Raw genomic sequence first — 12,865 nt, 5'->3', positions numbered from 1 at the left:
TGGCGACACGATGAGGACATATAATTTGTGAGGCTATTTGCACTGCGCTGCCCATGTCTTATCAGCAGTTATGTGAAGTGAGGTCGCGTTGTAAATGTTATAGGAGGCCGTGTAAATCATTTACATAATGCAATCATTCATTGATTCGATAGCAGCACAAAAGTACGAAGTGTAAATGAGAGATTCGCATGAATGCTTATTTAACGTTGTTGAAACATAAATTCTGAGGAAGTCAAGCCCAATTTTGTTCATGCAGAAATGTTGCCATGCATATGATTTGACTATTGTAGGAATATGATATCGATAGACTAGAAAATTATTTTATTTTTTTTTATTGTTCCTTTCTCTAGAAGCACCTCCAGCAGTTTACTCGGCACGAGGTGCTCTTCTCAAACACGAACCCTAGGGGTGGATAGCATAGACGTAAATCACGCGTGTTGTTGAAAACATAGAAGGTGTATTGATCGAGCCCCGAGTACGATGGACGGAAACTAACGTGGCAAGTGAGTCTGGATATTTATGGTGGAATTAAGAGAAAAATGATATATATATATATTAATATTTGTTTACGCAGGATATATCAGAATACTTGAACTTGCATGGATAGATTTAGTTTTTAGACAAACTTTTTACTGCTTATGTTTCACTCATTTTCGTTGAAGTCATGCAATATAATTATATTTTTTTCTTTTATTACTGAGCACTATCAATTGGCATTTTCAGAACTATGTGAATGCATTGCACGTCAATATATGTATATATATATATATATATATATATATATATATATATATACATATATATATATTTTTTTTGGGGGGGGGGGGGGGGCATGGAGCTACAATTAACTCCGTGGTTTTGGGTAATGCAACTTGATTAGGGTTTGTCCGAAACGGGATTGATCACCATCAGTGATGAAACTGGTATCATTCCTGAGATGTTCAAGATTTTAACATCCATTATATGTTGTAATTCAGTGAGAGGCAGATAGTCTGCGTATATCTTGTATAAAGATGAAGAGAAAAGTACGCATCTTTTGTTCGTGTAAAGAGTTCAATGAAATATTTTGCTATGGTCAAAAATTTTGTTCTTACTCTTCTATAATGATATATGATTTAGCTCGTTAAGCCGAAGACATCGTTTGGTGTATTTTTTTATAACCATTATATTGCTGTTTGACATAATCATGATCGATATAAGAATTAAGAGAACAGATACATTTTCAGGCAAGTGCAGAACTGTTTGCTAATTTGACAACTGTTCACTGTGTCTCAAGTGTAAGACCAGTGCAGTTTCAGTAATTCAATTCAAAATGTCTATCACCTCTTAAGTTTAACTATGTATATTACAAAGCAAAAGAAAGGTAAATTCGGGGGGGGGGGGGGGGAGTAGTCAAAATACTGTAATATCATATGCCTTTGATTTTGTTAGCCTCTTGCTAGAAAGATATTGCCATACCCCCGCATACACGAAGTGTATAAGGGGTTAGATAAGAATCAGCGTGTGGTCGGTCCGTCGGGCGGTCCGTTGCAAATCTTGCGTCTCGAACTCCTCCTCCAGTTTTGAAGCAATTTTGATGACATTTGGGATACATGATGACTTTGTAGTGTAGATGTGCAAGACATCTTTTCGTGTTTGTCGGAGAAAGCATTGTCATGGTAACCACAATTTTCCCAAAACTTTTTTCGAGTTAACTACTTCCACAGTTTAAAAGCAATTTATTTCAAATTTGGTATGTATGATGATCTATAGGTGTTGTTATGAAAGACACACTTTTTGTTTGTACCCGAAAAGGCGTTGCCATGGTAACGGTATATTTTATTAAAAATGTTGTGGCGTGAACTACTTCCACAATATTGTAAAGGAGTCAAGCTCACAAGATACTCACAAGCTACTAAACACATACACACATACACACAAACACACAGACACACAGACAGACCGACACACACACACATACATAACTTTTATCAAACCCTGGTTCACTTCTTTTTCATAGGAATATGGGCTGCGGGAGCAGGGGTATTAATCATCTTTAGTGATACTTCTAGTTCAACTTATAAAGTAAGGAATTTTTAAAGCTTTGTCAGTAAATTGCAGTTTCTACTTGCCTGTGGCACAAATTTAAGCTTGTCTGCTTTTTCTTTTTCCTTTGTGTGTATTTATATGTTAGACTAGCCGAATATGTTTCTTTGGACATGTACATGTGTATGTCTTTCAAATAAAAAGACAAGAAAAAACTCTCTGAGTCATGTCAATAGATTGCAGTATCGTGATTATCTTGGGCAAATATTTAAAGGGATCGTATAGTTTTGGTTGAGACCTAACTTCAGGTTTCTAACACTTTTTGGTGATTTTATGATAATGAGAAACCTCTTATGAAATATGAAAGAGCAAAACAGAGTAATCCTAATAAAAGGTGGGACCCACCTTTTATTACGATCGCTTTGTTTTACTTTTTTTTACGATGTCCTAGCCATTCCAAAACCGATTTTCATCAAATAAACTTTGCATTCCTCTTAGAATGGTATGCGCTGTATCTACTATTTTATAAGAGGTTTCTTGGTATCTCGCAAAAAGTTAAAAGCTCAATCTTCATCTCCACCAAACTATATCATCCCTTAAACTCAGTTGTTAAAGTGTGTGATTTCACATGTTAGACTAACACAATAAGTTCACATCGATATGTGCATGTATTTTGAATATCCTTATTTTCTGTTTTGTTCAAGCCCCGTGGAAGGGTAGAGAGAATAATTTATATTATGTTTTATGTCACAAAGGGTTATATTAAAGTACGAAAAGATGCGATTTTACAGCCACTCCATTACAGTTGCAAAGCCATTTCGAGATGTTTCGAACCATACTGAATTGATGCAAATCAAAGTATGCAGGCTGATTCATTTAGAATGCATTTTCTCTTTTATTCTGGTATGTATATATTAGGCAAGACAGACTGGTTATAAGAATAGGTTACAAGATGCAAAAATACTGTTATACTTTAAAACATTTTGCAGTGCTGTATATAAAGAGAGTCTGGCTAGCTGCTAAATTAGACGCCATGTCGTTACTCAGCATATTACGCCTTAGTTGGTTATATCGTGTACTCTCAGACGTCGTAATGAAAGCAAGCAAAATAAAGGGTAATTGACAAAGGGTACTGCGTCAAAGCGCAATTTGGTAACGACATGGCTCCACGAAAATCATGGGACCAATTTTGACTAATCGCAGGCCTCAAAACGCATTAATCTATGGCGAAACCGAGTTGGCCAGACTCTCTTTATATTTTACTGCACTGACAATTCGACATTTAGGAAAATGTTTGTAGACACAGATGTTCACTTTTTACGAGATCAAGATCGCACAATATAGATAAGTAATTTATATGAAGAGCTTGCTTCCAAAAGGCGCTAAAACCATTGAAAAATGATGGATTTAGAGCCTATTGGACGCAAGCTCTTCATATATAGGATACACGCCTGGAATTGTTTGGGCTTTTTTTAATTCATCGGCACTTATCTGTCATTCAATTTTCTTCAATTTTTATTACACCTAGGTTCGAATATTTATGCTCTTTATTTTATCTCAGTGATTTCTATCGAAGGCATTTGTCTCAACAGAATATATTCTGCTGATTCTGGCACAGAGTTAACACCGAAATCATTGGTATATGAACAGAGCAAAGGTTGTACAACTAACTTCTTAAAACATTTTCACTATACCAGTCCTATCCTACTTATCCTATAGCTTTGGCAATCTTAAAAGCGAAACGTTAAAGTGCAATTTTATCTTATGTCAGCTAAGGACAGGCATCTATACTATTATGATCTAATCATAATTGAGTATTGATAACAAAACCTTGTTCCCACAGGAACATCATACAAGATATGTGTTTTATACAGTATAATTATTCTTATAGAAATAGAAGAAGTAGTGGTATTACAACTTAATAGTATATCGGTCGTGTACATCAACTCTTTGTCACTTTGAAAACACAACAAACGAACAAAGGTCTGGTAGTATATGTTGGCAAATCAGAAATCTTCAGTTTCTCAATTTCAATGTCACTTGAAAGGTTCAGTGCCATGATAGTTGGCATGATTTAAAGAATACTTAACATTATTGTCTCCTAACATCTTGTATGAAATCTGGCGGTGATACATCCCTCAGTTTTTGGGAAAACAAATGAAAAAAAAAAACTCATGTTACTAGAATATACGTTTTCCTTTCAAACGGAGGATTTTGGAATTTTGGGGGGTCTGGATAATTTCTGTGGAAATCTATTGTTTTCCCCTTCATCATAAAGAAGTTTCAGTTTTATCATTCTGAGTAAATGTTTGAATTACCTCTATAAAACATACCAGCTTATAGGAAAGTCATTTCAATTTTCAGGGGTGGCCAAAAGGTGACAGGCTCATGAAATCTAATTCGCAGACTTTAAGAATTGTGACAGTAGAGCGATACCAGCCATTCAGACTGTCTTAGTCTGTAACTTAACATCGCCAGTAGCATACTCTAGCGCCAAAAACATTAGCGCAGATTCGGAAGCAGAAGCGCCGCTTCCGCCCTTGCGACATCTCTCCATCGGTCCCCACCTCCAGCCACTGAGACATTCGACCGCTGCACATCCCGCGGATGATAGGTCCGTTGGCGGCCTGGACGTAGCCAGCCGGAATTATTCCTACGTCACGATAATTCTCTGTCTCCATCTTGTCCGAGACCAAGTCGATGACCTGAATGAACAAACAGGGAAACAAACGAGGGAAAAATAAAGTACTATTTTAGATTAATTCAATAAACTCAAATCAACATCAACTATACGGAACACACACACACACACACACACACACGAATTAGAAGCAGGCATGTGTAATGGATGGGGGCGGAACTTTGAGAGAAAGCGCTTGTTTTAAGGAGCAATCGGATCAAAAGGCATGTCAAGTATAATAGATTCTCCTAACAAACAAGTAATCAAGTTGGTTCTTACTTTTCAAAGCAAACTACAAACACTGATTAAGCTTCAAAAGTGGTAACGGTAGATAGCATGGAGGACACCTCCACACCCACAACAACTCCACTTCCCGTAACCTTGTGATTTATGGGTCCTCGAGCCTCTTCAATCGAATGATATTTACACACATATACACAAAAACTCACGCACATAAACATATATTATATCAAATATTACACACTATCATATACATATAGGATTATAAACATGCACGCAGTGGCGGATCAGGAGGGGCGCAACAGGCGCATGCCCCCCCCCCCCCCTTATTTTTTTTTTGTTTTATAAACAAAAAAATAGATAAAAAAAAGAATACGAAATGAAACCCAGAAGTGGCACCAGAAATATTAGTTGCCCCCCCCCCCCTTTTACAGAATTCCTGGATCCGCTCCTGTGCACGTGTATACATTCACAATACCATACGCAAACTCTATAAAATAATGATACCTGATTATGTTCCTTGTTCCTGGTGAAGTTCTTTGCCTTCTGTGCCAGTTTGTCTTCAAGGGCGAAACCCACGCACGTGTTTTGATCATGGATATTCATAAACACCACATTCTGCCAGAAAGGATTTAAAGAAACAATTCTGATATATTTAATTTAAGTGTACATCGGGACTCCATGGTGATGCGTCAAAAAAAAAGACACAAATAGGAGGAACTCACAACCATTTTCCTACGACATGATGAGTTACCTAGTTAACATGGGGGTGGGCCACCCCCCCCCCCCCTCCCCCATGAAAATGTTTGCCCCTTCCCCGCCCCAGGAATTCTCGAGATGTGAAATTGTTTGGCCTTTTTATTTTATAGAAAACTGTCTAACTGTTTGGACCTCAGTGTGCGCCAGATTGTTGAATTTCAGTTATGAAAATACAAAATCTCCATCTCATGGGAGGGAGGTCAACCCCTCCCATGGATAAACACATCCTCCCCGCTGGGTTCCCACCGAGATTTAGTATACTTTGGGACAATTTCCCAAGGTAATTCCACTAAATGTGCACGAGATTGTTGAATTTCAATTATCTAAGTGCAGAAGCATATCGGAGAGGGATACCTCCTTCCTCGTCGATCCTTCCACCGATTGGTCTCAATTCAGACTTACTACAATTCCCTGATGCAAATTTCCGGACATTCTAACAAAATTTTGCGCGGGATTATTGAATTTCAATTCTAAAAATGCATAAGTTCCCTCGAATCGGAAGGGGATATACCCAGCCCCTTCCGACCCTCCTGTTGATCAGAGCCTGTTACAGCTCGACCGTCCCTCTTATAGGCTTATAGAGTCGGTACCCTTTGGGGATGAAACTTTTCCGAATATTCCACAAAAAGTGTTTTCTATGTGTTCTTTTTCGATTCGAAAAAAGAAATGAAAAAAGATCCATAGTGGGAGGGGGCTACCTTCTCCTACACAATGCTGAACTTCGCAAGTTACTCTTTAAGAGATGAACAGATGAATATCTTTCAGACATAACCACATAAAATACTCATCATTGTACAAAACATGACCGTGATTTGTATACATGTGATTTAAAATGATTTTTGAGGTGTTTGGACTATTCGTTCATAAACTTGTCTGAACAAAATTAACCCCTCTAGTACCTTGTAATTTATCACTGTCATTGCATAAAAACAAGTAATGCAATGCAATTCAGTGCAAATCAATGATATTGCTATTACACACAAAATGTCGCGACTATACAACCTATGAGGAGGATCGCCGAGCTACAACAGGAGGGTCGGAAGGGGTGGGGTATCCCCTCCCATGTATTTGTTTTGTTTTCCTTGGATGATGCTCGAAAAGTTCTAATATATTTCATTCTATTCAATTTACAGAAACGTCAACAGTGTGAAAAAACATTTTGCGAAGATTCAAGTCATTTATTGCCATGCACTCAGGCATGAAAATCGTGTTAATAATCTAAAAAAAAAAAAAAAACCGCCCTTGCGTCCAAAAAGCTCTAAATCCATTGAAAATGATGGATTTAGCGCTTTTTGGAAGCAAGCTCTTCAAACAATGGAATACAGACATGCAAATATGCAGAAGGAAACAGAACATTGTAACTAAATGGCAACTACTCATTAAAGTATTGCACTGTCCCTGCGCATGTGTGTCCTGTTACAAACAATTCTGATTTCAAAAAGTCGTCAAGTACCACCACACCACCCGCCATCCATCCAACAGAAAACGAGCCTTCATAACTGACCAAAATGTTCCACGATGCAAACTTTGTACAAAATGACAAATAATTTTTAAAAAGTCGACTCCAAGAGGAAGATATAAAACGAAAAATTGAGACGAAAGATGAGACGAAAAATGTAGACCGTACAGTCAGGAGTAACGCTCGAAGTGGACGATTCCATTGTTATTTGTATCATTTTTTATGTAATTGTATTATTGTTATCATATTATTTCATGTATGCTTTATCTTTTTGGTATTGCATTTCATGAAAAAAAAAAAGAGGAAATGTAGGGGCCAACACGAAATCGAACTCACCCGATCGAAGTCGATCGCGATCGTGGCTGGCGAGCTGCCGCTGAAGTTACCAGGATCGTTGATGAGAACAGTGTTGAGGGCGCTGTTGTAGGTCACGGTTTCGGAGGCAGATTCCCCGTTTTCGCCCCTCAGCTCCACGTGCCCAGTCTGCAAATCACGTGATCAGTTTGTAAACACAGCCTTGACTCTACAGGGTTAATCGGTTGTTATGACGTAGCAACTTGTGTTTGGGCACGATATTTGAAGATTCAGCCAATATCCTGATACCTTTCAAAAATTAGTCTAATGTGAAACTTATTAGGACGACATGAAAATAAACCAAGTAATGCAGTTTCATCTATTATAAATATAAAGTTCATAATTGATTAATTTCGGGGGTAAATTTTGAGTAGATATTCTTTTCATACCACAGAAAAAGAAACATAAGTCTCACTATCTGTACCTTTTTTTTTGTCTTTTACGCTTTCTTAGTCTTCGTCAAGTGTTTGTAAATGTAATCTGCATTTTAGAACTTCCATGCTATCCATGAAATATGATTATCTGCATAAAGTGAGTTTCTAAAATGTTGCCTTAATAAAAATATAACCACAGTGGAACACACACACACACGCACACAAATCTAAGGTTGAATTAATGCTACGATTTTTTTTTTTTTTTGGGGGGGGGGGATTGTGATCATTTTCACCATGACCATAATCAAAATGGTATTCATAAAGTATGTAAAGTATCTTTGCACTCACGGAATCATGATCTAGGACTTGATTCGGGCGACTACTGTTTGCTGATTGCGGGCATTGAGGACTCCCCTTGTGAGCCATTGCAGTGATTGTGATGGCACCGGCTACAAGTAGAACTGTGATGAGTACAGCGGTACAGGGGATCCTCCACGAGGTGAAACGCGAGGCTTTTGGTGGCGCCGTATCTGCCCCCATCTCGGCGTATGGTGGCAGAGACGAAGAATTATTGTCGCACTAAGGTAGGCAAAGGAGGGGGGTGGGAGTTTTGAGGTGTTTGGATGTGAAAGTTTGAATGAGCAGAAGTGAACTTCGGAAATATTAAAGGAATGGTATAGTTTTTGTTGACGTTATGATTCAGTTTTTATGATTCAGCCTTCTGCAAGATACTTAGAATCCACTTGAAATGAAATGTTATACTGAGTATAATGCTAGGAAATCTAAGTTTGCTTGATGCAAATTGGTTTTAAACTGGCTGAGATATCCGGAACAATACTTTTTACAAAGTAATCCTAATTAAAGATGTTATTTACATCGATATGTTTCGGGTTTCCTGGCTATTTCCAAACAAAATTCCATCAATAATAAACTTTGAATTTAACTTCGAATTATGTTACGCACTTTCATATTTCGTAAGAAGTGTCTCATTATCTCGAGAAAAAAAAAGTATTATCAACAGAAGTTAGAACCCTGAAGTCAAATCTCAACCGAAATTATACGTGACCCTGCACCTCAAAACAAACAAAAAGTCGCCAGACATGACTTTTTAGTTAAGACCATATTCTGAAAGAGCAGATTTTAAGCTTTAAAATAATGTATAACTCAAATCAAATGGACTCTCCTAACCTATCTAAATACTGGAAAGAAAGCACAAACTCAGAAAAAGTGTGAACTGAGAAAAGTGGCTTTGAAGTACAGTGTCTATTCAAGCGCTTAATCTTTACCAAACCGTGCTGGCTGTGCGATGAATGGGACAAAAAACAGGAAATAAACCACCAGAGTAACAACAATGAAGAAATTATCAAATTAAACTGAAATTAAGCATGCCTCATTAACACATTCTGTCCATAATTAATGCCAACTTTCAAAGCAGTAGCATCATCCTTTCAAAAGTTATTATAGTTGAAAGTGAAGAGTGTGGACAAGGTTTTTCAGAAATGAAAAAGGGATTCTAAAGACACACCTTATCACACTATTCTACCAAAAACGTTCGAGATAAACTGCTAAAAAAACACACACTTTCCTGCCCGTTTTATGATACCAAATTTTAGCATAATGTAAAAGAAGACCCGCTCTTTCAGAAAATATGAGAAAGTCAAGTTCGGCTAGGTTGACCCATTTCACTTATTTTCAGTCCTCACGCAAAATCAATGTGCGAATTTATGTTCGTTTTGAGATACACGGTCACATACGATCTCTTTAACTGTGCGAAGATCTTAGTGCACGTAGAATATCAACGTCGATTATGATAATCATCATGATAATATGCTCATTGCCAAAAATGCCACTGTATATAGATCTGTTACTTAATTGCTGTCTTCCTTGAACAGTTGAAAGGACTTTGGGAATTGCAAATTCTTTGAAAGATTGCAATGAGGCCGCATTAGCTTGGAATAGCTAGTACGGAAAGTGTTTCAGTTTAATTCAATTCAATAGTTTATATATTTCCATCAAAACAAAATATATGATACAAAGCGGTACATGTGTCAGTTTGACTTCACGCAGCTGGAAAGGACAATTAATTGAACACAATATAAAATATACGCACGAATGGTGTTATAACAATAAAAACAACAGTGCACACTGAGTTGTGAAGGTAACAACAAAGAAGAAGTAATCATAATGATGGAAAAGTGTACTCTAAAAAGCTAAGCTTGTTGGACGTGGAACATTAAAAAAAACAGCAACAACACCATTATACATATAAGATGTATTTATGTCAAATTGATCTATATAACATTTTACAATTGATCACTGAATGATGCTGATAACGTTTTTGTGTTATAGCTTGCAAATTATTTTGCATCTAAAAGGGATAGACGAGCTAAGTAAATTAATGCTTCAAAAACACACCTAAATGTGCGAATAATACTGCCAAATCATTTCTGTGATGTTAAAAGTCAGTCTGGAAAGCTTACCTGTGATTCTGATTTCTCCATGGTGAAATCGTAGTTGATGAAAGACTGTCAGTGGAAGAAGTTGCAAGGTCGACAGTTGAAGGAGTGGGTAAGATGTCCGCTCACCGTCCAGTTGTCTGTTGACAAGATACTGCAGGTTCACCTGATTTATAGCAAAACGTTTGGGCTTGGCTTTGTAAAAACTCAAATTTCACTCAAAATCCTCGTGCTCTGATTGGTTGGAACCAAATCAATGGAGCGCTCACCTAAATCTGGCTTTCGTTCAATATGATATCAAGTTTCACTTAAGATCCGTCTTTGGACAGGATGTTTTACCCACCATGTAACCCTCTCTGCTCGACCGAAATGTATGTATGGGTTTTTGGCAAAGCCAGGGTATTAAATTTTCATGGCAGGTTCCTCGTGTAAAACGGTATCAACACTGCAGAGGCTTCCCTGGAGAAAAAGAGACATTATTACCTCCGCCAAGGTAGAAGGTTATGTTTTCGTTATACCGTTGGTTTGTTTGTTCTTTCGTTAGCTAGTTAGTTTGTCCGTGTGCAAAAAAAAATAACTCAAAAAGTACTAAATGGATTGGGATGAAACTTGCAAGAAAGGTTGAGAATGACACAAGTAACAAACAGTTAACTTTTGGTAGTGATCCAAGAAGTTGTGGGGAATTTATTAAGGATTTTTGATATTTTGGCAGGTAGGGTCAATGAACTTGGGAGTTCAGGCTGCACGTATTTGAAGTTTGCATGCGCGCACTAAAGAGCGCCGTGCAGCTGAGGGTTTATGACGTAACAAAGGATTCTATATTGGGAAATCCGGCGATTTTTTAGTGGGTCGAAATCACTGATCTCTATGGAAAAGCAAGATTACGGTGGAAAGTAGCTGCTTGGCGGAGGTCTGCGCTCTCAGAGTGCTTTTCTAGTTACCATTGCCATTCTTATTCTAATTGGTTTCACTATTTTTGTTATTATAATTATGATTGTATTATCATCATATCATTTTTATTATTATTACTAATGTTATGATAATTATCAGTATTATTATTATTATTATTATTATTATTATATGGCCTATTATCATTATTCCTGTCATCATCATTATATCATCTTGAATACTACTGCTACGCTACTTTAGTAATGTAGTACATTCCGAATATCTATACAAGGAACACATATTGCTCCAAGACAGAACAGTATCATAATTAACTATATACCCAGGGCTAAATGTCTTTTTTTCCTTAAAATATTGAACTAGTTAAGATTAGATCAGCAGTATTTGGTCATTATCTACCATCGTCAAATCATTTGTCCGCAATAAAGTGGATAATTGACTGCAATGTATACGAGAAACTACAATCATTTTCCCTATGTCATGCATGTGTCATACACGGATTGTACAGTTGCTCTTCGCGGTCAGCTCGTGGGTACACCTGTCCAGTCCTCAGTAAAGGCTATTCTGATAGAGGGCCCTGAATACAATGCCCTCCTCCCCTCGACTGATAACAATAAATCCAATCGCAATCATGTTAACAGAGCCTTTAATCTCTCTCTCTCTCTTTGTTGCAATAGTGTAAGCGCCCTGACCCTCACGGGAAATTTATCAATCATTTATTGCATAGTGTGTCAGAAAAAATGGTGTCTTTTTAGACACCTTTTTTCTTGATGTATATTGTATTGAATTGAATTGAATACACATATCCCAGTGAGGGGAAAAATTATTGTATTGTATTGCGTTGTATTGTATTGTACTGTATTGTATTGTATTGTATTGTATTGTAATTTTATTGTATTGCATTGCATTGTATTACATTGTATTGTGTTGTGTTATATTGTAATGCAATGTATTGTATTGTATTGGTCTGTATTGTATTGTACTGTTTTGTATTGTATTGTATTCCATCGCATTGTATTGTGTTGTATTGTATTGTATTGTATTGCATTGTATTGTATTGTATTGTATTGTATTGTAATGTATTGTATTGTATTGTATTGTATTGTATTGCATTGCATTGCATTGTATTGTATTGTATTGTATTGCATTGTATTGCATTGCATTGTAATGCATTATGGTGTCTTTTTAGACACCTTTTTTCTTGATGTATATTGTATTGAATTGAATTGAATAATAAATATCCCAGTGAGGGGAAAAAATTATTGTATTGTATTGCGTTGTATTCAGTGGCGTATCTAGGGGGGGGGGGCAAGGGGGGCACGTGCCCCGGGCGCCACTCCTTGGGGGCGCAAAAAAAACGAAAAAAAAAAGCGAAGAAAAGAAGAAAAAAAAACGAAGAAGAAGAAGAAAAGAAAAAAGAAGAAGAAGAAGAAGAAGAAGAAAAAAAACTCGCCCGGAAAGGGGGGGGGGGGGGAGAATGGTGGGGGGGAGGGTGGCAGAAAACCAAATCAAACAAGATAAAAACAAAACATGATGATGACGCGGACAAAATGACAATGTTTATTGTGTTCACACAAGAATTCCATGTTCCGTAAGCTGAAATAAAAAAAAT

General features: G+C 37.1%; 1 protein-coding gene across 1 annotated transcript; it reads right to left on the bottom strand.

Moving 5' to 3' along the window:
* Positions 1-4,250: 4,250 nt before the first annotated feature.
* On the bottom strand, positions 4,251-10,492 carry LOC139743610 (uncharacterized). Its single transcript, XM_071654086.1, has 5 exons — positions 10,372-10,492; positions 8,240-8,470; positions 7,500-7,646; positions 5,453-5,563; positions 4,251-4,730 (listed from the first exon to the last, which is right to left on the bottom strand). The coding sequence occupies exons 1-5, from the start codon at positions 10,390-10,392 to the stop codon at positions 4,491-4,493; spliced, it is 750 nt and encodes a 249-aa protein (XP_071510187.1). The 5' UTR covers positions 10,393-10,492; the 3' UTR covers positions 4,251-4,490.
* Between the last annotated feature and the right edge of the window lie 2,373 nt (positions 10,493-12,865).

Source organism: Diadema antillarum, unplaced genomic scaffold (assembly GCF_040938485.1).
Source record: "Diadema antillarum isolate AM-2024a unplaced genomic scaffold, OU_Dant_1.0 seq00001098_RagTag, whole genome shotgun sequence".
In the NCBI taxonomy this organism is placed as follows: domain Eukaryota; kingdom Metazoa; phylum Echinodermata; class Echinoidea; order Diadematoida; family Diadematidae; genus Diadema; species Diadema antillarum.
This window is presented reverse-complemented; position numbering and strand designations above follow the sequence as displayed.